At 36.7% G+C, this 26195-nt stretch overlaps 1 protein-coding gene across 3 annotated transcripts in view; it reads right to left on the bottom strand.

Moving 5' to 3' along the window:
- Window positions 1-294: 294 nt before the first annotated feature.
- Window positions 295-26195, bottom strand: part of LOC129882536 (protein ESMERALDA 1-like) — a 47312-nt gene continuing 21411 nt past the window's right edge. Inside the window, exons 5-11 of one of the 3 annotated variants that reach the window (XM_055956878.1) lie at window positions 25145-25342; window positions 8704-8908; window positions 8436-8603; window positions 7576-7617; window positions 1715-1882; window positions 1444-1634; window positions 295-1043 (exon numbers count right to left, since the gene is read on the bottom strand). In XM_055956878.1, the coding sequence (XP_055812853.1) occupies window positions 881-1043; window positions 1444-1634; window positions 1715-1882; window positions 7576-7617; window positions 8436-8603; window positions 8704-8908; window positions 25145-25342 (1135 nt within the window). In that variant the 3' untranslated portion in view covers window positions 295-880. The remainder of the gene's footprint in view (window positions 1044-1443; window positions 1635-1714; window positions 1883-7575; window positions 7618-8435; window positions 8604-8703; window positions 8909-25144; window positions 25343-26195) is intronic. The other 2 variants (XM_055956880.1, XM_055956879.1) reach the window with 2 other exon arrangements.

Genomic DNA, 26195 nt, shown 5'->3' on the forward strand with positions numbered 1-26195 from the left:
GTTTCAGTTACAGGGAGGATTTTCAGAGCAAGGAGCGAGAATAGGTTCATCCTCAATAAATAAATACTTACATATCATGTGGTATTTAAAGAAAAGAATGAGCAGTGTCTTTGAGACATAGATCTTCGAGAATGTTAGAACTCAAACATGATAGTCATTTGCTTCTGCTTTTAGGTATTCAAAGACATTCAACACCAAGCAGGGATGATACAGAATTACAAGTTCAGTCACTCCACATTCTGCTAAACTATAAAACAAGGCAAAAAGAAAAGGAATGAATGACACCCCAAAGAATACTGTGTTATCATAAATGCTTCCTATAAAAATAATCATCTAATAAGAAAGTTCAAGATTGATATTGTTTTTAATATACAGACTTCATCCCACAGTTTAGAATTGTGTTGTGCGGGAGATCATAAATGTAGTGAGAAGTGGAGATAAATATCAACAGAGAGAACTAATATTTGCAAAGACGAGGGTAACCAAAACTAAAAATTGGGAACCCTGTCTAATACTACATCCTCTCAAGTAATATACAAGATCCTCACTCATAAAACAAATGTTCAATGAATTAATATGTATCCCGTGTCAATTCACAGCAGCCGGAACATGAATCTATATAAATCAACACCTACATATACCCAGCAATCAATATGATTTTTATGTCCTTTACTCGGATTATCATGTACAACGTCACGCTAACTCGTACCCAGAAAAGAATAATTGACGAGCGATCGAAGAAAATCTCTCAAGAAGGCTTGCTCTAGGATCCTGTATGGGGCCTTCTCCAAAGTGTCGGGGGACACAGAATGGCAGGGTTAAGGAGCTGAATTCCATACAAACAATGAGAATTGAAACACCACCAAAGATATGCCCAGAATCATGTCGCTGAGGATGATTTCAAAACTTCAGTCTTGTTACTGCGGCGCATGCAATCTGGGCACGGGACTGAATATACAGAGTCAGATGGTCTTTTAATCTCAATTCCTTTTGAATCACTATGTGCTCGTATATTTAGCATTTGCCGCTTGAAGCTTTTCCACCTGGAAACAGCAGTGCAAGGGTAAATACATCAACAAATTCAAATAAAACCAGCAACAAAGGCTGCTATCCACAAAAAGAACAGCCTAATGCGACTCACTGGCATCTGGCACATAGAACAGAATGAGCTTTTCGATGAGTGGACACAGAGAGCAAACCAAAGAGATTAAACAGAAACTGCATCTCTCGAAATCAAAATACAGCAAATGACACTAGTATTTCTATTGAATCAACAAATAAAGACTACTAGTAGTACGGCTTCCCTGATCAAGGAGCTTTAACATTCTAGTAAACACTTTTACCACTCAAATGAAATTCAGAAACTCATCAATTTTCTTCGTAGGCAGTCCAAATGACAAGTGTCATCTTAATAAGAATCATGGAAATATATCAAAGACTTACCCAATATTTGGGTTATCATATAACAAAGCTAACTTCCTCTTGTCTGGCCTAATTGTCCTCGAATGTCCACCATACAAGAATCTTCTATGACCCAACAGAAAGTGGGGGAAATTTCCTCCTTGTGTTGTCACAAATACTTCACTATGAAGACAAACAGTATAGTCTATAGCAGCCATCCTGGAAGAGTAATTCTAGAAGCAATAACTTGTGTCAGATGTGAGAAAAAAAAGTAAAACTAAAGACAGGGAGAAGGCACTCGAACAATTTAGACCTGAAATGGGGCGAGTTCTTCATGGGATGTTAGCATCTCTTTCGTTTGTAAAAGAGGAAACATCTCTAATAGTGGTTTCATGTGTCGCTCAGAGTCATAGATCTTTCCAGAAGCTAAATAAATGGATGTGCTTTTACCAAACCCCATCCCTCTTAACATTAATCCAACCTGACATAAGTATGGGAAGAAACTTAGCCACAAAGAGATAAGGCACCAAGGAAAGGAAAGCATGATACAATACAACGAAAGAGCCAATCGGAGAAGGAACTAAAGCTGGAACAATCTAGTAGAAGTATGACAAAAACCATATACCCCTCTAATTATGTAGAATATCAAACTTCCCCTCTACATGAAGAGGCATTCTCTCCCTCTATATCAATATCTAATGATTGACGAAAATTAATAAGTGGTTTACAAAGGTAAAGTCTATTTGGTTCTTCAAATTATCAACCTACCCTAATGGAGCTTCCCTAGTTTCAAGTTTTTTTCTTCCCTTAATGCAAATAAAATTCAATGAAGTACCTCGCATAATGGATACCCTGTATGTGTGAAAAGAATTCATTGATATTTTAGTACACAATAAAAGGTGCTCCCTCGTCCCAATTTATATGACACTTTCCTTTTTAATCAATCCCCCAAAACGAATGACATATTTCCTAATTTGACAAATATTTAATGATACTATCAACCTTTTACCCTTATTGAGTCCCATTTATTTGACTAAAAGTCCACAAAAGTGTACTCTTCAAATTAAAATTCATTTACTTTGAGGATAGTTTTGGAGCATTGCTAAGACTTTCCCTATTTCTTAAACTTTGTGTTCACTCAAACTACATGATATAAATTGGACGGAGGGTGTATATTTTTTGTATTTGTTTTTCTTTTTATTAGAAGCGTGTATTTGTAACGGCCGTTATACCAAAAAAATCCTAATATTTTTTTAATGGGACATACATTTTTAATAAAACAAATGTTTGAAAATGAATCTCTATTTGAGGTATAATATTGCATTTTCCTAATGATGATTTTTTTAAATGAAAATGTTTATCTTCAATTCGAAAAAAAGATTACAACAACAACAACAACCCAGTGAAATCCCACAACGTGGGGTCTGGGGAGGGTAGATTGTACGCAGACCTTACTCCTACCAAGGTAGGACGGCTGTTTCCGAGAGACCCTCGGCTCACAAAAAAAAAAAAAAAAAAAAAAAAAAAAAAAAAAAAAAAAAACGGAAAAGGGGGTCAGATAAAGTTAAAAAAAAGACCTATATTATCAGTTAAAAAGGTACATGGAGTTATTCTATTTTAATAGTTAAAATGAGATTACGAAGAAAAAAATTTATTTCCTACTTAGATTTTAAAGGAAAGAAACAAGAACTGGGTTCTTTAACAGTAATATTTTTATTAGAAATAGAATATATTTAAAAAGAAAAAATACTAATATATTTATTAGGAAAAGAGCATTTTTGACCAATTAAGTAACAATAAGTAGGGTCATACGAAGGGGAGCCTTGGAGTAACTGGTAAAGTTGTTGTCACGTGACTAGGAGGTCATGTGTTCAAACCTTGGAAATAGCTTTTGGCAGAAATGCAAGATAAGGCTGCGTACAATAGGCCCCTGTGGTCGGGCCCTTACCCGGACCCTACGCATAGCAGAAGCTTTAGTGCACCGAGCTTCCTCCTTTAAGCAAGGTCATAAACAGTAAGGAGTCACCGGGTTCCCATGAGCTTTTCTTCCAAGATCATGTAGAGTAGTGTTACATTTTTTAAAAAATACTTAAATATAGATAGGTGAACCCACACTCGAAGTATCATATAATGCGATGATGATTGGGTGCACCTCTCTAAGTAAGGATAGAAATTTTAATCTTATATCAATTGTCTTTTTCGTTGTAAAATTGGGCAACACATCTTTAAGTGGTTATTGGTTGCACTTTTAACGTTTTAATTAATATCTTTTTTTTCTTTCTTTAACCTTTCAAAATTTTCAAGTTCGTCACATTGAAAATTCCTAATTTTTTAGCAATATAAATTTTTTATCTAATTAAATCAAATGTGTATATTAAAACCATTAGTATTCGATGATATAGCATACCATCAATGGGTTCAACCAATCTCAATACATTCGACATGAAATATATATATATATATATATATATTAAGAATTAATCTTGGAGGTATTATTTTAAATGTTTAACGAGTTGAAGTGATAAGAACTATAAGGTCAAACCGGTCAAATTTATATATTAGATCCACCTTTTCATAATACTGCACCCATTCTTTCGAATTTTTGGATACGCCTCTGACAATAAGGGTATTTTTGGAACAAACTATTAACTGGGAGCAGTTTTGTTCAATTTCGCATAGTTTAAGGGCATTTTTAATCCTTTTCCGTACTTCAAATAAGATCTAGAATAAATTAAATAAGGAATCGAAAAAGATGTACATTTCAAACAAGAGATATTTTGAAAACATGCAAGAGACTGTAAAGAATTATAAGCTACACTGTTATATTTCACATTGTTTTGCATTGCTCTTAGTGTTACAATATTCCCTCTTCAATGCAACTTGGTACCATTAAGAGGCAAAGTACTGTACTTTCTAAATATTTGTTGAAAGTCATTTCATACCTCAAAGTAAATTCTGGAAAAGTGTTTATAAAGTGTATATTTAATGACTTTATAAGAATATCAGAGAACAAGTCTGGACTTGCCTCAGGTAAATTTATTTTTTCATAACCAAGAAATCTATGATGGTCCAGCACATAGTTTGAAAGTCGGTGGGCAATGAGTCCGCCTATTTTGAAAGTCGGTGGGCAATGAGTCCGCCTCTCTACCCTCCTCCACTTAAATAAAGCACTTTTGTCTGAAGCAGGATTTGAACCTATAATGTGCGCCTAACCTACACATCACAAGATACGCTCTTACCACTAGACCACTGTGTCCGGTAAATCTACTATAAAGATGAAATCGAAATTTCATGAACAAGAAAGAAGGATCCTAACATTATTATCGCTTACCTAAAGAAAACATGACACATAGCCAAGAAATTGAGGTGAGATAGAAAAAAATGTAGCATCTCAATGTCAAAGGTTCAGATATCGAGATTGAATCTTTTAGGCAATTTAGATGAACATGTAACACAAGATCACAATAGGATGGTTGGATCGAGTAGTGTTACAGTGAGCTATGCAATAGAGGGGTACTAACCAAAGTGAAAGGTAAATCATATAAAATGGGTGTGAACCAACAATAACATATGAAAGTGAATGTTAAGCTTTTAAGGTCCAACATATCCCTAAGACGAGTCCGGTCGAAATGTAAATATTAAGATGTATCTATGGTAGGTGCAAGTATCACATATAAAGCGGAAAAATTGTGTAACCTTAAATAGTTTGGTCATATCCTACATAGATCTTCAACTGCCAACAGATTGGAATGTGTGATACCATGATTACTAAAAGCGTTAAAAATGAATGAGACGGTATAATTATATGGAGAAAGTCCTAAAAGATCTACAATCTGTTGGAAAGTGGATTTAAGGAAGAATAAAATAACAATGAAAGCAAAGTATCAATATAGAAGATACCAATTGTGAGAAAGAAGTGAGTTTGAGAGAAAACTCAATTTGATTGTTCCCTCAACCTTTTGGGGTTTAAATAACTATATTTACATGTTCTAAAAAATCAAGTTAATCAATACCTAATCACAATAGGTTTAAATTAAGCTACCTACTACATTTACATATATTCTAGAATATTCACAAGAATTCTGACACTCCTCCTCAAGTTGGTGTATACAAATTATATGTACCAACCTTTCTACATATATAACTTCTTCTGGGACTGGCTAAGGACTTCGTGAATATGTCTGCAAGATGATCATTTGACCGCACAAACTTTGTGACGATGTCTCCTAAAAGAACCTTCTCTCTGACAAAATGACAATCAATCTCTATGGGATTGGTCCTCTCGTGAAACTTGGATTTGATACAACGTGAAGTCCAACCGCATTACCTCACACAAGTTTCATTTCTCTGATCTCTCCTAATTTTAACTCCTTTAGCAGTTGCTTGATCCATATGAGTTACATGTCGCCACTGCCACAACTTGACATTCTGCTTTAGCACTCTATCTAACAACCACATGTTGTTTCTTACTTTTTCAAGACACCAAATTTCCCCCAATTAGAACACAGTATCTAGAATTGAATAGTTTTCAGAGGGTGACCCTACCCAGTCAATATTTATATATTCAAAATTCTCATGTCCTCATAAAGTAGTCCATTCCGTGGAGCAGATTTTATGTCTAGAAAAATGCAAATAACTACATTCTATAATTGTTCGTCATTGGCCTTTTTATCAATTGGAAACCCAAATGCTTTTCTCCCGGGTGATCTCAAGGATGAAGTATATGTGAAGCAACCACCTTGTTTGTTGCTCAGAAGGTGCCTAATGGTCTTATAAAATGGTACTTTAGGTCCATATGTGGTTTGAAATAGTCTCCTTGAGCATGGTTTGGTAAGTTCAGCATGTTTATTCAACTTTCATTCTTAATTTAATTGTTAACTGCTTGTCCAACCCTTTATTTCTAGTTCATGCACAGTCTCCTTAGACTCTCATGTCCTCATAAAGTAGTCCATTCCGTGGAACAAATTTTATGTATAGAAAAATGCTAATAACTCCATTCTAATAATTGTTCGTCATTGGCCTTTTTATCAATTGGAAACCAAAATGTTTTTCTCCCGGGTGATCTCGAGGATGAACTTATATGTGAGGCAACCACCTTGTTTGTTTCTTAGAGGGCGCCTAGTGGTCTTATAAACTGGTACTTTAGGTCCCTATATGATTTGAAATAGTCTCCTCAGGCATGGCTTGGTAAGTTCAACATGTTTATTCAAATTTCATTCTTAAGCTAATTGTTAAGTGCTTGTCCAACCCTTAATTTCTAGTTTATGTGCAACCTCCTTAGTTTTACTTGCCTTTAGATTCTTGTTCATCGATCAGCCTTGATTTTATTTGATCCAAGATTTACTAATTCATGTGTCTGCATATTTTGCTACGTGTATGATATGTGATTCCCTGACAACATCTATTTGTGTTTCTACCCCCATAGGTGATAAATTAGTAGTGGATCGAGTGTATCAATCTAGTTTTGTGACCTTATCACGATATGATACATGGATGGATTTTATCATTCTAGATATGGTGGACTTTTGATGTGATTTTGGGTATGGATTGGCTATCTCCTTATCATGCTATCTTAGATTGTCACACCAAGATTGTTACATTGGTTATGCCTGGTATTCCTCGTTTGGTGTGTAATGGTACAGTTAGCCATGAACTTAAGAAGGTGATATCATTTTTGAGAGTGTAGAGGATGGTAGAGAAAGGGTGTTTGGCTTACTTAGTGCACATTCGAGATACTAGACTTGACACTCCCTCATTTGAGTTAGTTCCTGTGGTGAGTTTGTTGATGTCTTTCCGACAGACTTACCAAGTATTCCACAATCGTGACATCAATTTTGGTATTGATCTAGAGCGGGGAACTCAGCCCATTTCCATTCTGCACCTATAGGCTGGCGCTGCTAGAGTTGAAGGAATTGAAGGAGCAATTGCAGGAGTTGTTGAGTAAGGGATTCATTAGACCTAGTGTTGCCTCTTGGGGTGCTCCTGTCTTAATCGTGAAGTAAGATGGTACTATGCGAATGTGTATTGACTACCAGTAGTTAAACAAGGTGACTATCAAGAACAATTATCTGATGTTATGAACTACATAAAGTATGCATGCTCGTCAGAAGAACTACCTCACACGACTTGGAATTGGTGGCGGTAGGTTTTGCTTTGAAGATTTGTAGGCATTACCTTTATGGTGTTCATTGTGAGATCTTCACTGATCATCGTAGCCTACAATACATATTCAACAGGAAGGATCATAATTTGAGACGGCACAGGTGATTTGATTGTGTGAGATAACCAAGTTACTAGTCATATTGCACCAACTCTGATGTTTCATGTGAAAACTAAACACATTGAGATCATCTGTCTCTTCATCAGAGAAAAAGTATTTTAAAGAGAAATTATTACAAAGTTAGTGAAGTCAAATGATCAAGCTCATATATTCACCATGTACCTAATTGTTCTCGTATTAGTTACCTTTGTAACAAGTTTGGTACATATGATTAATATGCACCAACTTGAGGAGTGTTTAAATCGCATGGATATTGTAGAATATTTTAGGATCTTGCAAATATAGTATAACTTGATTTACTCTTATAATTATGTATTTTTATTTTCTTTCCTTTCTTAGAGTATGTACATAGATATCTAAACTGCAATGGCTTGAGAGAATAATCAAGCTGAAGTTTCCTTTATTTCTCTCTCACAAGTACATCTTATGCAACTATCTTATCTGTTTTCTTTGAAATGGCTATGTAGCTATCTTATCTTCACAAGCATCTCTTGCACATCACTTTGTCAATCAAAACTTTTCAAAATAATTCTTTGGTATAGGTAATTTTACAACAAACTCATAGACTGCCCAAAGCAAGCCTTAAGAAACGAAAGGCATTAAGACATCCAAAACAAAAGGTTTTACTTTAAGTTATTATTTCCAATGTTTCGTCAGATGAGAAAAAAATAAAGGATAAGTCAACTGAGTTAACAGTAAAAAAAGAATATGGAAGTCAACTGAATATCTAACCAACAAGACAAAAAACTATTACCTCTAATGGAGTTAAGGGACACTTTCCGTTGATCCTGATTGCTCCAGGATGAATCACTTTACCACGTTTTGTGAATTTTCCCCTCCATCCTCTCTCTCTTGCAGCATCCATATCTATTTTCTCTTTATCTCCACCATCATATATACAACAAGAGAAAGCAACCATATCCTGCACGAAAAAGTGATCAAGGCTAAATACCCTCGGAAGTCTATGCTATGAACTACATAAAGTATGCATGCTCATCAGTTTGCACTACTTGAAAACTAACCTCCTCAAAGCGAAGATGCACAGATATGTACTTCCCACTATTATTTGCACTTCGCTCTTTCATTCTTGTAACCAATGTTTGTCCTAAACTCAAAATCGAATTTGAAAATCTAAGGGCTTCGTAGTTTGCCAGACACCTAAGCTGCTGAACTGCTGGAGGAGCATCGAATGACAAACGATTAGCAAACGGGGATATCCTGATGATCCTGCATTAAACACAAACAAAAAATTCAGCCAAAGAAAAAAAAAAAGAGAAATAATGTGTGTGTGTGTGTGGGGGGGGGGGGGGGTCACCCAAACAAGGCTTGAAATAGAAATGATAAAATCTAGTAAAAATAAAAATTAAATTATGTAGTAGCATGACTAACAACTCGACTATATTTCTATTATCTAGAAAAGTGAAACTTGGAACGGCCAAGGGCAAACCTGTGAATATACTCATTATTCAGGCATAAAATGAATTATGTATGACTGATTTTTCAGCAAACTACAAACTTCTACTTCCTTCCCATTCCAGATTGTTCTCTGTCTCTCTCTTTCCTCTTCTTCTTCACCAATCTCTCCAAACCCCAACTCCAATCATGGATCCAAACATCAACGAGAAGTACCCTCTCAAGGGTGAAGCCAAGAACGATCAAGACCTTATATTAATTTCACTTAATGATATTCCAATTGCAATCATAACCCTACAAGTATCCATTCTCTCTTGCTTACGACTAAAGCCGTCTCTTTCATTCGTGGAGAAATACTCACTTTTCTTCATCCTTTCAACTGGCTAACAAGTTCAAGTAGCCTCCTCTTTTATTCTCTTAAATATTCAGGTTTTTTTCACTTTCATCTTCTGCATTATTTTTTTTATTTTTGTTTTTCGCCTTGCCAAGTTTTGTTGAAAAATTTCATTTTTGTGGCTGAATTTCATGGTTGTTGAAGTTGAAGGATACATTAAACTCTTGGTTAAAACAGATTATGGTTGTAATTCCGCTTACTTTAGAATTCTTTTCAATTTTTAAAATATATCGTTCAGAATTCTATCCATATCCAATTCGATTGCCTTTTTTTTCCGTTTTCAGCCATAAAAAAATCACTTCCATCTCTTGTCAAGTTCTTCCATTTCCATCATTTTGACCTATTTGTGGAGGTATATTCTGGTAATTTGGTGTTAATACTTGAGTTCTTCAACTAATTTTTAGGTCGACTCATTAGTAAGTTCATTGAGAGCTATCTTCAACTATAGGCCAATGCCTAATTTCAACTGTCTTTTCATTATTCATTAAAATTCTTTTAACCATGCTCACTCCACGTATGACCTAGAAATATCCTCTCTTCTCCAAAACAGAAGTAGAATCATCGGCTATTCTCCAAAACAGAGCAACCTTCAATTCTCCTTCTTCAACTTTCAAGAATACTTAGGAACGACCTCATTCAACGCCAACACAACTGTGAGCTTTAATTGATACATGGCCGCTGCGAATCGTGGTTACACAAGGCTGCCATGCCTTCAACTCTACCATTTGGACACACAAGGACGATTCAATATTGTAGCCCTTCCAATATTGTTTCAATGCACAAGGTAAGTGGTTTAATCCGTTGGTTGATTATGGTCTGTTACATGCTATGTCTAAAGAATTAAACCTATGTCTAGAAACATCAACTCTCTCATCTCTTTTTCCTCTTTTTGTCCTCCTTAATTCACACTCTCTATTTCACCACTCTAAATGAGTATTGTTTCAGATGAGATCAAATTTAGTCGCAAGAAATAATGAATTTTTTAAATGATATATTAGCTGAATTTTCTCTACTTTGGAAGTAGCTGATTTTAAACTTTCCTAAGTATCACAAATACTCATTTGTATTCCACATAACCAGGTTAAGCAAAACTGTTTTAGGTATAGTCTCCTCAAATTCAAGGCTATCAATTTTAGAATTTTGTTTTTTTTTTATAACCTTGTAAGCTTGTATGGCTTTAAAAAATATTTGTAAAAATAGCCATTTAAAAATAAGTTTCTGAACTATATCAAATTCTTTTAGTGCTTGATCTTCTTAATTCTCTCCACTTTAGTTTGTCCTCAGTTTCTGTATTCCTAGGAATCATTCTTTGTTATTCAGGGCGTGAACCAATATTGGATGCATTACCTAATCTAGAACAGTGAACCATGAATCCTCTTAATATATATCATGAACGATTCGCATTGAGGATGAATTTCTGCAATGATTTTTGTACCAGTAAACAGACTATTCAATTAATGATTCATTTTTCTGATTTGAAGAAGGCGAATATGAGATTTTAGGCCTTTACGATCTGATTTTTGCATTGTCAAGAATATTGAAACATGACAAATTTAAAAAGAAAAGCAGATGTCAGAAGACAATGAGACAACATTCTTCTTTTTCTGGAAAGGTCGGTGGATATATCGATGCAGAAAAATGTTTTTCTTGTAAAGAAACTTAAAATTTCAAGGATGGCACTGAAGCTACACAATCTCTTACATTAAGATACAAAAGGTATAAATAAATGTGAGATCAAGATTGACAATAATACACTTATTTTTGCTAAGTCAAATTGTCAAACAAGAATAAAAGATGCTTCAAGATAGTTGTCCATCAGTTTTTCTGAAGATAACTTTCATTACTATTATACCATTAGCTTAAAACAATTTACGAAAATTTGCCCATGATTTGATGGCAATTATATGGCATAGTCGCTTGTGACTAGGAAAACATTATTTGAATGACAGGATTGTGGTGTTTCTTATCTGATCATTTTAATTTTGGTATAAATCTCAGGTACATATACTGCTCTTCAGCTGATAAAGTATACCTCAAAACTGATTAATTTCGGTATACTTGTGATACTAGATAGTTAAGAAGAATAGGCAACAATACACGGCTGTCAGTTTGATTAGTAGACACTTTAAAATAGTTTTTGTACCCTTCAAGGTGGCCCAGTGGTTTGAGCTTGGGACTTCCATGTTGGAGGTCTCAAGTTTGAAACCCCTTGCCAGCGAAAGCAAGGGGTTTGCCTTCTGCGTTGAGCTCGTCGCACCGGGCTTGCCTAGTGTGGGTTACCTCTCCTGTGTGGTTTGCGAGCTATTGCATAGGAGCGGGGGTTTTACCCTGTGCGCATCCAAAGGATAGCGGCTGCGGTTTCTCTTGTCATAAAAAAATAGCTTTTGTACTCAAATAAATAGGAATTTTACTCGGTAGACATTGTCAATATTCGAATTTCAGGTTCTTAAATATAATGTTCGACTGGAGGCACTTACAAAATTCTTATTATTGAACTGTGAGTCCTAGCAGAGAGATTACACTTCATGATTAATTCATCTCAGAGATGTAACAGATAGCAGCTTTTCTGCTACGTCCTGTTTGCACCTTGCTTTCAATATTTGTTCTTATCTTGACCATTAGTTCCTTTATGTAGTGATTGTTTTCCAAGACTAGCCAAAACATCTTGCCCAATGTAAACAGGATGATGCAGGTGACCCGAACAGCAGGCATACAGGAAAGCTTGAGACATAGAACTTGTTAGTATCATGAGATGTTAATCAAACTTCTCTGAGGACTGTTTATATTTATGCGTGACTTAACTATAATCCAATTGAAGAGTTCAATTAACTTAACAATTGTTCACTTAGTAAAATGAACAACAAACTCCTATGTTGCTCCATACTAATTTAGTTCAATCTTTTCAAGCATAACGAAATTGTTGAAGAATATTAAGTTACAGATGGTTAAAGGCGGGAATCCAGTGTTGTAGCTACTAAAAAATAGTGCTTAGCAACTGGTGTGAAAATAGGATTTGAATATTAAATTTCGTCTACTGATGATAAGTTATGATATTATTTGTCAAGTGCCCCATCTTTGTAAATTTCTTGCTTATCTATTATGTGGCTTCCTTGCACATACAACTACAGTAAAAAGTGGAGAAGTCTTCGTCAATTTTTTAGGTTTGTATCTTGGGCTACTATATTACTTTGTTACAGAATATTATAGGATATTATTAATATATTCTCTTACCTTATATAGCTAGCTAAATAATAGAAGAGATGTGTAGGATATTTACTTACCTTTGATAGAACCTCTACTGATTGTATATATGCATGTACTTCTGAACATAGTGAAATACAAGTTCTTCTATTCCCATATTTCAAATAACATGATATCAGAGCCAGACCCTTGGCTTCGCTTGAGTTAGGCTTGCCTCTCCGATGTTTACCTGCCTTTTCCGGCCTATATACTCTGTGGTGCTCTTGATCAGATCTGGTGACGTCATTCTTTCTTGCTTCAGTTTTCTGATTGTTTCTCTGATTTGATCTGTAAGTGGTTATTTCTCTCGAAGGATCTACTATTTTGTGTTAGACTATTACTTTGATTTGGATGAGTGTAACTTTAATTGAAGGATCAGATTAGTCATTTGTTTTAATTGAAAAGATTGGTCCTTTGTTTGTTATGAACCTGTTCGAGTGAAGTATTGGAATTAATTCTCTGATTGTCATCTTGCATTTCCTATTTGTTGGCTGATATTTGCTGGTTAGGCTCCACTTTGTGAAGTTCAATTATTCTTGGTGGTGAAAGTTCTTGATTGATAGAAAAAAAATATAATCTCGGTCCAGGTTTCTAGCTCTAAGGTTGCCTTGGCATTTTTTGTTGATTTTGTGATCTGTTTAAGTGGTTTACTGAATTGCTTAGTTGTGTCCAGCAGAGACAACCTGGTTTGGGTAATTTTTAGTTTTGGAGGATTCCCTATCAATTTATTTTGATACAGTGAATGTATTAGTTGGGAAAATGACTGCCTCTAGTCCATTATCTAATAAAATGGTTTTGGTTTCGGCTAAAGAGTTCGCTAAATTCTCTCAATATCAGAAATCATTGAAGGAATCCACTTCAGTTAATGCCTTTACTGGGTCGGATAAAACATGTCTTATCACCTCATCAAATAAATGGGTGATTGATTCAGGGTTCCCTAAAGGGTATGCTCAAACTTATGGGGTGGATTATTTAGACACCTTCGCTCCGGTTGCCAAACTCACTTTTGTCCGCTTGTTCATTTCTCTGGCCACTTTCGAGAATTGGCCCTTACATCAATTGGACATCAAGAATGCATTCTTTCATGGTGATCTTCAAGAGGAAGTGTATATGGAGCAACCACCCGGTTTTGTTGCTCAGGGGGAGAATGGAAAACTCTGTCATTTGAAGAAGTCTTTGTATGGCTTGAAACAAAGCCCCCGGGCTTGGTTTGGAAAGTTTAGTGAGGTGGTTCAAGAGTTTGGTTTGAAAATGAGCAAATGTGATCACTCAGTCTTCTATCAACATTCAGCAGTTGGCATTGTCCTCCTTGTTGTATATGTTGATGACATTGCCATCACATGAAGTGATTATGCACGGATCTCATCCCCCCAAGTCTTCCCTGCATTCTAGATTTCATACGAAGGACTTGGGTCAGTTAAAATACTTTCTAGGAGTAGAAGTTTTATCAAAGCAAGAATGGAATTCTTCTATCTCAGAGAAAGTATATTCTTGACCTACTTGTAGAAAATAGAAAGTTGGCAGCCAAACCCTGCAATACCCCAATGATTGCTAATGTGCATCTTATGAAAGATGATGGTGATCCTTTTGATGATCCAAAGAGATAAAAGAGGATAGTTGGGAAGTTAAACTACCTCATTGTAACTCGTCCGGATATTGCATTTGTTGTAAGTATTGTTAAGCCAATTCATGCCCACGCCTACAGTCAAACATTGGGCAGCTTTGGAACAAGTTCTATGTTACTTGAAAGGAGCTCCTGGACTCGGCTTATTGTATAAAAAGCATGGACATACTCGTGTTGAGTGTTTTGAAGATGCTGACTGGGCTGGATCCAAAATTGATAGAAGATCTACTACAGGCTATTGTGTCTTTGTTGGAGGAAACTTGATATCATGGAGGAGCAAGAAGAAAAATGTTGTATCTCGATCCAGTACTGAATCTGAGTATAGAGCTATGTCACAGTCTGCATGTGAGATTATGTGGATACATCATCCTTTAGCTGAAATTGGATTGAAACATCATACGCCAGCTAAACTTTGTTGTGATAATCAAGCTGCTCTTCATATTGCCTCAAATCCGGTGTATCATGAAATAACTAAACATATTAAGGTTGACTGTCATTTCATTCGCGAGAAGATTCATGAAAACTTGATTTCCACTGGCTATGTGAAGACCGTAGAACAACTAGCTGAAAGGCGTTGAATGGAGCACGAGTTAATTATCTTTGTAACAAGCTGGGCATGACCAATATCTATGCTCCAGCTTGAGGGGGAGTGTTACAGAATATTATAGGATATTGTAAATATATTATCTTGCCTTATATAGCTAGCTAAATCATAGAAGGACATTTACTTACCTTTGATAGAACTTCTAGTGATTGTATATATATACATGTACTTCTGAACATAGTGAAATACAAGTTCTTCTATTCCCATATTTCAAATAACATACTTAAACTGGGATAGTATCAAATATGCATGTCGAGATGATTAATTTGCATGGCCCTTAGTTATATGGACAAACAATTGTGAACTAAACAATGTACACTCGTGATGAGAATATTGAAAACATGTTAATCACCAAATCTTGCTCATTTTTTAAGTAGTCCATAATTGACGTATCCCCTTTCCTTTAAATGGCATTCCAGATAATGCTTCTATATTTATGACGATTAGCCATGTTTGAAGTTGACGATTCTGAAATAAATTGACTACATACATAACAGATTCATATCATACTTTTTAACGTCACGTTGGATATGATTACAATAGAAAAATTGAAGGTCCACTCACTTGATAAAGAGTTAATGAGTTAGAGAAGTACGCAGTGGCTAGAAGTTGTGAAAGAATGTGTCATATTAGGGATGCTAATCAGGAAGGTATGCAAAGCAATTTCTGGTGATAGAAATGTTAATATTTTCAACAAATTTTAATTTTAATTGGGATATTTTGGTGGAGCAGCAGGGGAAACAACAGTGTTTGTGATTGATCTTTATAAGTACATTAAAAGGGAACACATGGAAGTGAAATTTTAGCTAAATTACACATAAGTTTAGGGAGGTGTTTTCTCTCCTCTTATACTAAAGACAATCACTGAGAGCTTGTATGGTCATTTGCCTGGTAGCAAAATACGTGACCTGATTTTCTCGAGTAATTGTATATAAAAAATTGTTTGATATAATTATCTTTATTTTATTGATTGAAGCAAATAGTATAATATCCTTCGTGAGTTAGAAACTTTAATCTTCAAATTTGTTTTTAATTTTCAAGCAAATTATAGACATTCTAACTGCAGGAATATACTCTGGAATTACTACTGAATTGAAAGAGACACATTATTCATGATGAGTAAGATAGTGCCTTGATGGAAACAATAATTGGTGCAGGTCGGACTTTTACACAAGAAGATCATTCGTGTGAACAGGTCGTGAAGTTTCCATCACAGGAGCAGCTATCTCCACTGCTGCGGATCTGCTTACAGGAATATTTTTGGCTAAATAGAATATCTTCAGTTGGAGAGTTGTCACTACTGTGTTTCAATGTCACTACACTAGGTAATTTAATTTGTATGTGAATAGTGTTGTTTTTGAATTGATTTTGTGGCATTTCTTGTGCATTATTACTTTGGGTGGATTTTGACTTTTAAGGATTGATTTAAGAGTTATTGGTGCACTTTGTTTCTGGATATTGTTTCGACTGTGCCACATTTATTTCTAATGTAGAACTTCTCATCTCCCACTTGTACTAATCACCATGTTGGGCCCATGCTAAGCACAGGCTAGGCCTATCTAGTAATCTTAACAGAGCAGAACCCTACAGAACTTATAACATCCAATGACATACTGCATTAAAATAGATGCCACATAATGTTCAGTAAATGTTTCTCTTATTCCAATTTGAAACCATCATTTGAGCTCATAATAGACAAGTTTGAACACTTGAGAAACCATCATGCAAGACCTGAATCACCTACTACTCAAAGAACACCTCAACATCAAAAAGCATGCAAACTTGTAACAACCCAACTGCTTATTGATATAAGGTACCAATACCGCTACCACTGGAGGTCAGTTGAGTAGCATTGATATCTCTTATGTACCCTTGGGTAACTTAGAAATAAATACTCAAGAGAATGAGGAGCTAACTTGCTTTTTACTCTAGTAAGGTTATGGACAAAGCACATGCTTCTGAAGATACGTGGTGGAAGAGAGAACAAAGGTAAGCAGAGGAACTGAATAGAATGTGGCACTTGATCCTGGATAGCTGAGGAACCAAATGATTAACAAGACGAGAGAATGAGATTGTATAAGTAGGGTGCGAGCAATCTCAATGAGATGCTTATTCTTCCTCCCAGCTATCCTCATCTTGTTGACATGTGTATGGACAAGATGGTTGATGAATAATCTCATGAAACTTCATAAACTGCTGAAATTAAGAAGATAAATATGATGGTGCATATAAATACGAAGTGCATAGATAGAAGCCCCAAATTGATTTTGGATTTCAGTATGGAATGTCTGAAAAATAGAAAACAACTCAAATTGATTTTCATTAAGAATATCCAAGTGCCGCAAATAATCATCAATAAAACAAACAAAGTGGCAGAATATCATGGTAGAACTGATCTGACTAGGACCCGAAACATTTAAATGAACTTAAGTGAAAGAGAATTTGCCCGATAATCAGGATATCAAGGGAAAGGGGAACGAATATGCTTATCGAGTTGACATGACTCGCACTCAAAATTGGACAATTACGAGAAACAGGTAAAATTTTCTGAAGCTTTGAGATACTATGTACTACCAACCACCTATGTACTAAATCAGGTGAATCAGCAATAGGACAAGTTGTGCAACAGATATGGTAATAAAGTTCATGTAATTCATGTCCAATACCAATCAACCGCCCTGTGCTACATTCTTGTATGACAACAGAGCTATTGAAGAATGTCACTAAACAGTAAGTGTTTGGGTTAGGCTACTAGGTAGGAGATTAAAAGTACAACCAGGAACATAAAGAACCGAATTCAAAGTTAAGAAACGAAGTGGACTAGCTTGACGTATTTCGGTAGCCATGGTTTGTGGATAAATAGTAAAGAAAAGAGATTTACTACCAGAGATGTGATCAGATTGTAATGACCCTTGTGGTCATTTCTGTGTTTCTGTGTTGTTTTACTGTTTTGCACCTTCTCGTAGCTTCTATGTTGTGAGTTTAATATGTTGGGGTGGGTGGAGTGCTTTCTGAGGTGGCCGGGAGAGCTTTGGGTGTGTTTTCTCCATTTTGGAGCTTTTATGTTGAAATGATTGATTTCAATCAACATTCTTGGTAAACCGGCTCAAATGAGATTTATGTCAATGTCGTTAGCTCCAGAATGTTCAGTTTGATAGTAGGACCTTTGGTTCGGATCCCGTAGTGATCGGGTTGAGTTGGAGGTGCTTGTTTGTTGGTTGGTTTTAGTGCGTTTGATTGTAGTGTTGACTTAGGTCAACATTTCATCAAGACAACCTACATTGATTGCTTAAGCGATTCTGTTGAGTCCGAAATGTCGTTTCTTATTGGGTAGCATATCCAGTTGGCATTCGTAGGATTCCGAATGAATCTCGAGGGTCCATTCAGAACTTGGGAATTTTACCCTGAGTTGTTGATGTAGTTGCTCCTGCTGTAAGCAAGCCGCACCAACGAAGGCTGGTGGTGTCAGTTGGTGATTGCCGCAACGAAGTTTTCTCACTCCTACGAGTATCTATCCGCTCCTGCAGAGCTGGAAGCTTCCGTTGACCTCCGCTCTTACGGGTCCTTTACTTCAGCAGCGTCGCTCCAGCAACCTTGGTTTGCCTGGGCGATGATCGCTGAGTGTTTTAAGTTCCTTCTCTCATTTCTCCAAGTCAGTGAACTTAATATCCTCCATTGAAGAGCTCGGCTTGAAGTGAAATTGCTCATTTCTTGTCCATTTTCATTATTCAAAGGTAATTCTGCTCTTCTTGACTCTCTATTGCTTATTCTAGCTTCGATTCCACAATTTATTCTTGATTATAACCTCAAAATCCTTGATTTTCAATTCTTTAAAGTGGGCTTTCCGGACCATTTGAGGTCCAATTACATTTCCGTCTTCGCCCAAGTTTGGGACATGTGATCCTCACCTCGAGGGGAATATAATGATGTATTTTTTTTTTGAGAAAAGGGTAGCTTTATATTCATACCAAAAAATACATCATCCAAAAACTGATGAATTGGAAACTTACATCCCACATAGGGTATCCTTACAAGTATCCTATGAAATCAACTAAATCTACTATCTCCCCTATCAGATTCTGTTTACACCAAAAAAACAAAAGGCTTATATAATTCATTCTAATCTTCTGTAAGTTAGTCTTTTGTCCATCAAAGCACCTTGAGTTTCTTTCTCTCCAAAGAGTCCACCATATGCATGTTGGGATAGTTCTCCACCAGTACTCTTTTCTTCCTCTGTTGCCAATACCTTTCCAACTGCTTAGGAGTTCGATTGTTGTGTTAGGCATCACCCAGTTAACTCCTAACAAACAAAAAAACATGCTCCATAGGCTCATAGCTGCCTTAAAGTGAAGGAATAGATGATAATTGATTTCTTCTTCCTGCTCACACATGACTCATCTTGAGCAAATCTGCCAGCCCCTTTTCTGTAAAGCCTCGTGAGTTAGGCATGCCTTTCTGCATACCAATCAAGTAAAACAAACCACCTTTGGAGGGCATTTGGTCTTCCAAACTAGCTTCCAAGGCCATCTGTCTAGCTCCGTCTTTAGTGTGTTAAGATCACAATGACATGATTTCACTGTGAACACCCCCTTGCTGTATAAGTTCCATCTAGGTTTGTCATGTCTCACAGATAGAGCTGGATGTGAGTTTAGAACTTCCAATAGATTGGCAACTTCTCCAATTTCCCAGTCATTAAATGTTATTCTAAATAAGAGGTCCCAGCCCTGTTGACTCCAAACTTGGGATACCCGGGCATTCCTATGTAGACTTAAAGTATATAGGTGTGGGAAGGAGTTTCTAAGACTATCTTCTCCAATACACACCTCATTCCAAAAGTCAGTTTTTAAACCATTACCCACAGTGATTGAGATGTTATTGTTGAATTGGGGCCATAGTCTTCTTATGGTTTTCTAGACACTACACCCAATTGTGCCCCACAACTTCCTCAGTTGTCCATTGAGTAAGTAAATCATATTTCCCTGCTATAAATCTTCTCCAGATGGCTCCCTCTTCTTCTGAGCAGAACCTCCAGAGCCATTTTTGCAAAAGAGAAGAGTTTTGTTTGCTGAGCTTCTTCAAACTAAGTCCCCTCAGCTGATTGTTAAGGATCAGTACATCCCATTTCACCAAATTGTAGCCTCTCTTCTCCTTGTTTCCTTGCCATAGAAAGGACCTCCTCACCCTGTTAAATCTTTTTTCAATGCTTTTTGGTAGAGAGAAAAGGCTCATCATGCATGTTGGGAGGCCATCAAGTACTAACTTGATGAGAGTCAATCTGCCCCCTAGTGATAGGTATTGACTTTTCCACCAGGACAATTTTTTCTCACACCTTTCCATCACCCCACTCCGCACTTCTAATTCTTTATTTTTGGCCCCTAATGGCAACCCCAAATATTTAGTTGGTGAGGAGTCCACTTGACGACCCAAAATAACAGCAAGTCTTGCAAATTCCCAACCTGGTTGATAGGGAAGATGTGGCTTTTCAGCCAGTTTACATGTAGACCTGGGATTCCTTCAAAAATAGTTAGGATGGCTCTTAGATGATTGATCTGACTTGACTCTGCTTCACAAAAAATTAAGGCAGCATAAAACAGATGAGATACTTCCAGATCTTCCCCTCTTCTTGACTGAGCACTGAAACCTTTCACCCATCTATTTGCATTTGCTATCCTGAACATGTGATTTAGGCCTTCCATAGCTAGCAAGAATAGGAAAGGTGACATGGGGTCCCCTTGCCTAAGACCCCTATGAGATTGAAAGAAACCTTCTGTGTTGCCATTTATTATAAGGGAAAACTTCACACTAGATATACAAAAACATATCCATTTGATCCACCTAATACCACAACCTATGTCTTTCAGAATTTTGAGGAGAAAATTTCAATTGACATGGTCATAGGCCTTTTCAACATCCAATTTGCATATGATCCCTGTTTTCTTCTGTTTAACCCTTGAGTCAACCATTTCATTGGCTAACAGGGATGTATCAAGAATTTGTCTCCCTTTCAAGAATGCCATTTGTTATCCATCCACTAGTGTCCCAATAATTGTTTTAAGTCTTTCAGTTATCAGTTTAGAAATAATTTTGTAACCCCCCCCCCCAATCTAGCTAATAGGTCTGAAGTCCTTGAGTTCCATAGCCCCGGGTTTCTTTGGGATCAATGCTATAAGGGTGGCATTGAAAGATTTTTCAAAGATTCCCCTTCGGTGAAAATTATGAATAGTCTGCATCAGATCTTCCTTCAATGTATCCCAGCATACCTTGAAAGCTCATGGTGAAACCATCAGGGCCAGGGGCTTTGTCTCCATCACATTGTTTGATAATTTGCAACCTCTGTTTCTGTGAAAGGTCTCTGAAGCCAATCATTTTCCTCTATGGAAATTGTAGGACATCCTGTCAAAACAAAAGTAGGTCTCCATGGCCAGGCTCTGCGTATAGATTGGAGTAGAAATCTATCATAACTTTTTTTATTTCTCCAGGTTCTTGTACTTCCTCATCCCTTACCACCAATCTATCTATTGTGTTGTACCTTCTATGTGTTGTTGCCAATCTTTGGAAAAAATTGTAGTTCTTATCCCCTTGTTTCAGCCAGAGTGCTCTAGATTTTTGCCTACAGTTTTCTTCTTCATGTTTGGCCAGTACTTCAAGTTCCATAAGTATTGTTGCCCTAACCATCATTTCTTCCTCTGATAGTTCTCTGTCTTCCTGGGTTCTGTCCAAATCAGCCAGTTCTTCAAGAAGACTGTTTTTCCTGTTAGCCATAATGACGTAGTTAGTTTTCCGTTTCGCTACCAGAGTCCGAGGGTCAAATTTTGATCCATTTTTCGGTCCAAATTTCGCGACATCAATATGGGTATTGTTAGTCCCATATTGGCATGTAGCTTCTGTTTTTGAGAGCATGGCAGCTTTCCAAGGCCCTTCAGAAGGGAAAAGCTCCTGAGTAGCGATTCAAGTGCACTTTCAGCTTCAAGGTAGGTTACGGCTTCCTTCTTTAGACTTAGCTTAGTTAGTTTCTATATAAATTAGGTTGCATGATCATTAGGAAGGTTGTACGGTGAACTTTTAGGCTTGTATAATCCTTAGTAATAATTTGGCCATTCTCGGGATTTTAGACGGGCTGATTAGCCTTAAGCCTTAATTTAGGTTGATTTTAGCCTTGGCTTAGTTCCGTAGTATCGTTCAAATGGTTTTAGGTGGTTTAAACTTAGTTTTAGATGTATTGGTTGCTTTTTAGTATGATTGCGTGTTTATTTCGATATTTTTGAGCTTTAAGTATGTTATTGTGATTGTGGGCCTGAGTCCTTGGACTTGGACTGGTTGGAGTTCCAGGTTAGTATCATTATGTTGTAGAGGGTATTTACCCTAATGGTTTGCGTAATATGAATGTATTGTGAATGGTTTGATTGTGATTGACATTCATTCAGACACATGGCATCTACATTTGACCAGGTTTTGAGATGGAAATGAGAAAATATGAATTTTCGATTTTGAAAATTATCTACCTTAGACTTTACTTGATTTGGGCTCCAAGGGAGCGTGTTGTTCGTTTATTGGGGAAGTTTGGAGTTTTATGAGAGATTGTATCATTTTCTTGGTATTTTAGCTTTAAGAGATGTTATTTTAAATTTACTAATTTTACTATTGAAACATGAACTTTTATGGCGGATTGTACTATTTTATAAGATTTCAGACTTGTGAAAGATATTTGTGCTACATTCACTGATTTCCAAAGTTTTGTTGAAGGATGGACAGTTTTACTCTCTATTATGAGCCCAAGGGATGATTTCAGGTTGCACTTTTCTGCCTTTTTGCATATGTTGATGAGCTTCGATGGCCCGCAGATGGAATTTCGGGTTTTATGTTTATTGCATATGTAGTTAAGCTCCGGCGGGTCAACGGAATGTCTCCAGGATCCTACAGGCAGCCGACGAGGAGATTCTAGGACTTTTTACTTCTATGCATTGGCCACATATGCATTGCATCATTTCACAAAATATGTTTGCATGTGAATGACTTTCTGTTAGTATGAATTATCCCAGATTATTGGTTTCTTCACTATCAATGCTTTGGAGTATGATTCTAGTTGACTCTGATCCATAGGCACTATTGTGCCTCTTATATTTGTATAGTTTCTATCTGAGCTCGGTCGGCCTATGACACCTACTGAGTACCCCCGTGTTTTGGTAGTCATACTACACTTCTACAACTGTTTTTGATGCAGCGCCTAGTACGAGCCACCCTCGTTGACTCTTGATCTTCCGAGGCCATCATTGTTTGGATCATGGTGAGGTTTTGGCATTCAAAGACTTGCATCTTTCTCTCGTTTTTACTGTCTATTTATTTTGTATTTTGTTTAGACAGACTGGTTGTGTATAGTCCTACTCTTGTATTTTAGATGCTCTTACTCCTACTCTTGTATTTTAGATGTTCTTGTACCGGTGACACCATGTCCGGGGTTTGGTTCTTGTATATATTTGTCTTTCCTGGTCACTTTTGGGCCTTATTGTATATTTGGTAAGTACATATTTATGCTATGGCCCTTTTCTTATCTTGTTATTGCTTCCGCGTTAGAAAATTTTTGTTTTATTTTACCACTTGTTGGGTTTGGCTTGCCTACTGGGGGTTCGGATTGTGACGGATGCACCATAATTGATGATCCAAAGACTAATAGAAGAAGATTGAGAAACACAAGCGACACGGTTACCGGTCTGAAAAACATATGCTCTCCCAGAGGATGTCTACTTGCGTATCTTATGCCGAAGGAACTCAATATATTCAGATACAGAAACCATCTGACCATTCAAAGTACAGGATCAAATTTTCTCAATGTTATGCAAGAGAATCAACATAAGTAATCAAGAGCAAGGAACCCAGGAACTGCTGATTTCATGGACAGAAGAGGGAGGAAATTTTAAAGCTGAATCTGGTGAATCATACGCTTCAGGTGAACCCCAAGTGCAAGGAGCAGGTGTAACCGGAAAATCTAGATTGATTGAAATAGTGACTTGGTTGCACCGAGTTCACATAACATACCTGGGGTGGACTCCATAAAGATAGGAGACTCCAAGGACAAAATCTGAAGTCCGGGAAGTGCCAAAAGAGGGAAATATGCTGGAAAAGTCAATTGAAGTAGCCAAAGTAGGATTCCGGCGAACTGAAATTGCAAAACATTATATTGGTGGGATTGGTATGATTGGCCGAACCCCCGAGGAGGAGATCTGCTTCAAAGGGTGGCTAGAAAAGGCATCACCCGCCCGGCACGCGTGTCTAATGCGTCACCGGAGTTTATACTGCTAGTGATGTGTGGTGGCTCTGATATGGACTTGGCTGGAGGGCAACTTTGACGATGCATAGTGACAATGTCCTCTTTTCTGAAGTTGCTGGTAAATTCGCAGCGAGCAATCACCACGAACTCTGATACCATGTTAAAGAATAAGAAAGGAAGAGAGCATTGAAAGAAAAACTCGGTTTTCTTCCCTTCAATACAATGGGTGTTTTAATAGCAACCTCTACATATCCTAAACCGAAAGACGAATCAGAAATCTCCTAATAATCCCAAGTGATTTACCTAATATATATACAATCTTAACGCCTTCACACGCTGCCCATGGCCTCAATTTTGCGTCTTAAGACACATCCATTCTTTCTGTCATTACCAATACAATGGGTGTTTTAATAGCAATCTCTACATATCCTAAACCGAAAGGCAAATCAAAAATTTCCTAATAATCCTAAGTAATTTACATAATATATACACAATTTTAACACCTTCACACGCTGCCCATAGCCTCAATTTTGGGTCTTAAGACACATCCATTCTTTCTGTCATTACAAGAGGATGAGACAGACATAAAGAAGTATCAAAGGCTACCATAGCAATAACTTTTGGGCATAATCTATCAATGTAAATTTGATGCAAAAGTGGAAGTCAAGGGGAGAAGGACAGTACAAAAAAATGAGGCACAAAGTTCATTATCATTAGACTAACTAGTTTGGCAAACTAATTACGTGAGTGTTTCCAAACTAGGAATTATAATGAGTTTTCTACATTTAGCACTGACGGCTATTACCACAGAGAGAAGTGAGCTCTTATAGGTGAGATATATCTGTTAGTACTGTTAATTGAAGCAGTTCACAGCAGGAGGTAATAAGAGAGACAAAGAAAGCAAAAGATATAGAGAAGCTCACTGTTCTTCAACCATCTTAGGAAGAACTGTCCCCCGGTAGTACGAAACGGAGGACCATGCCTTGATCCTGAAGTTGTACACATTGGTCATATTGTGATCAAACCGTTCCATAATAAGACCAGGAACCTTGTCCACCACCCTTACATCATTTGCTAGGGTTTTAATGAAAAATTCTTCATCATAAATATCACTGAATTTGCTGTACATACAAAATAAAACATTTTAATATTGGTAATGAAAAAAGGAACAGGTGTGACCCCCCCCCCAAACAAAAAAAGGCTAAAACATTCTAGGGAGAATTTCAAAGACCTCCCTTTAGGTTTTCATTTCGTAACACTGACATCCCTTGTGGTTTAGGATATTACGTTACACGTACCTCCCTTATTTTAATTTCTTGTAACAATTTCTTTTAACCTATTTATGTTATTGTTAAAAGAAATACTATGTGACCGCTTTACCATTTTAATATTATACTCTTCTAAGTAATCAATATTATCAATATCAAAATATCTTAGTAAGGAAATTCTTTAAGAAATTCTGTTCCATACATTTACCAACTTATTCACTGCTGGCTTCATATTTTCCAACAATAACTAGAATGATTATTCTTTAGAAAGCACATTGTAAGAAACGACAAAAAACAATATGATCAATAAAAGAAAATGGGTTTTCTAAATTGAAAGAACCACCAGAAGATTAAAATATTGGGCATATAAATCACATACAATTGAACTTTGGGACATGAAACCTTTTTGTTTTTTGATGACAAGGGAAACCCGCAGCCGCTATCCTTTGGGTGCGCACAGGGTAAACCCCCCGCTCCTATGCCATAGCTCGCAAACCACATAGGAGAGGTAACCCGCACTAGGCAAGCCCGGTTGATACGGGCCAAAAGACCTCAGATCCTTATCCTGTATAGTCTAGGGTAATGTTCTAGGACAAACACAAAACAAATGCTTTTCCTCAGCCAGCTCTTCTGCAAGGAAGGATAAGCCGGTGTTCCAGCATATGGCTATACTGCTTTTAGTGGTATTGTGTGAGATATTGAAAGA

This window comes from Solanum dulcamara, chromosome 3 (assembly GCF_947179165.1).
Source record: "Solanum dulcamara chromosome 3, daSolDulc1.2, whole genome shotgun sequence".
Taxonomy (NCBI): Eukaryota; Viridiplantae; Streptophyta; class Magnoliopsida; order Solanales; family Solanaceae; genus Solanum; species Solanum dulcamara.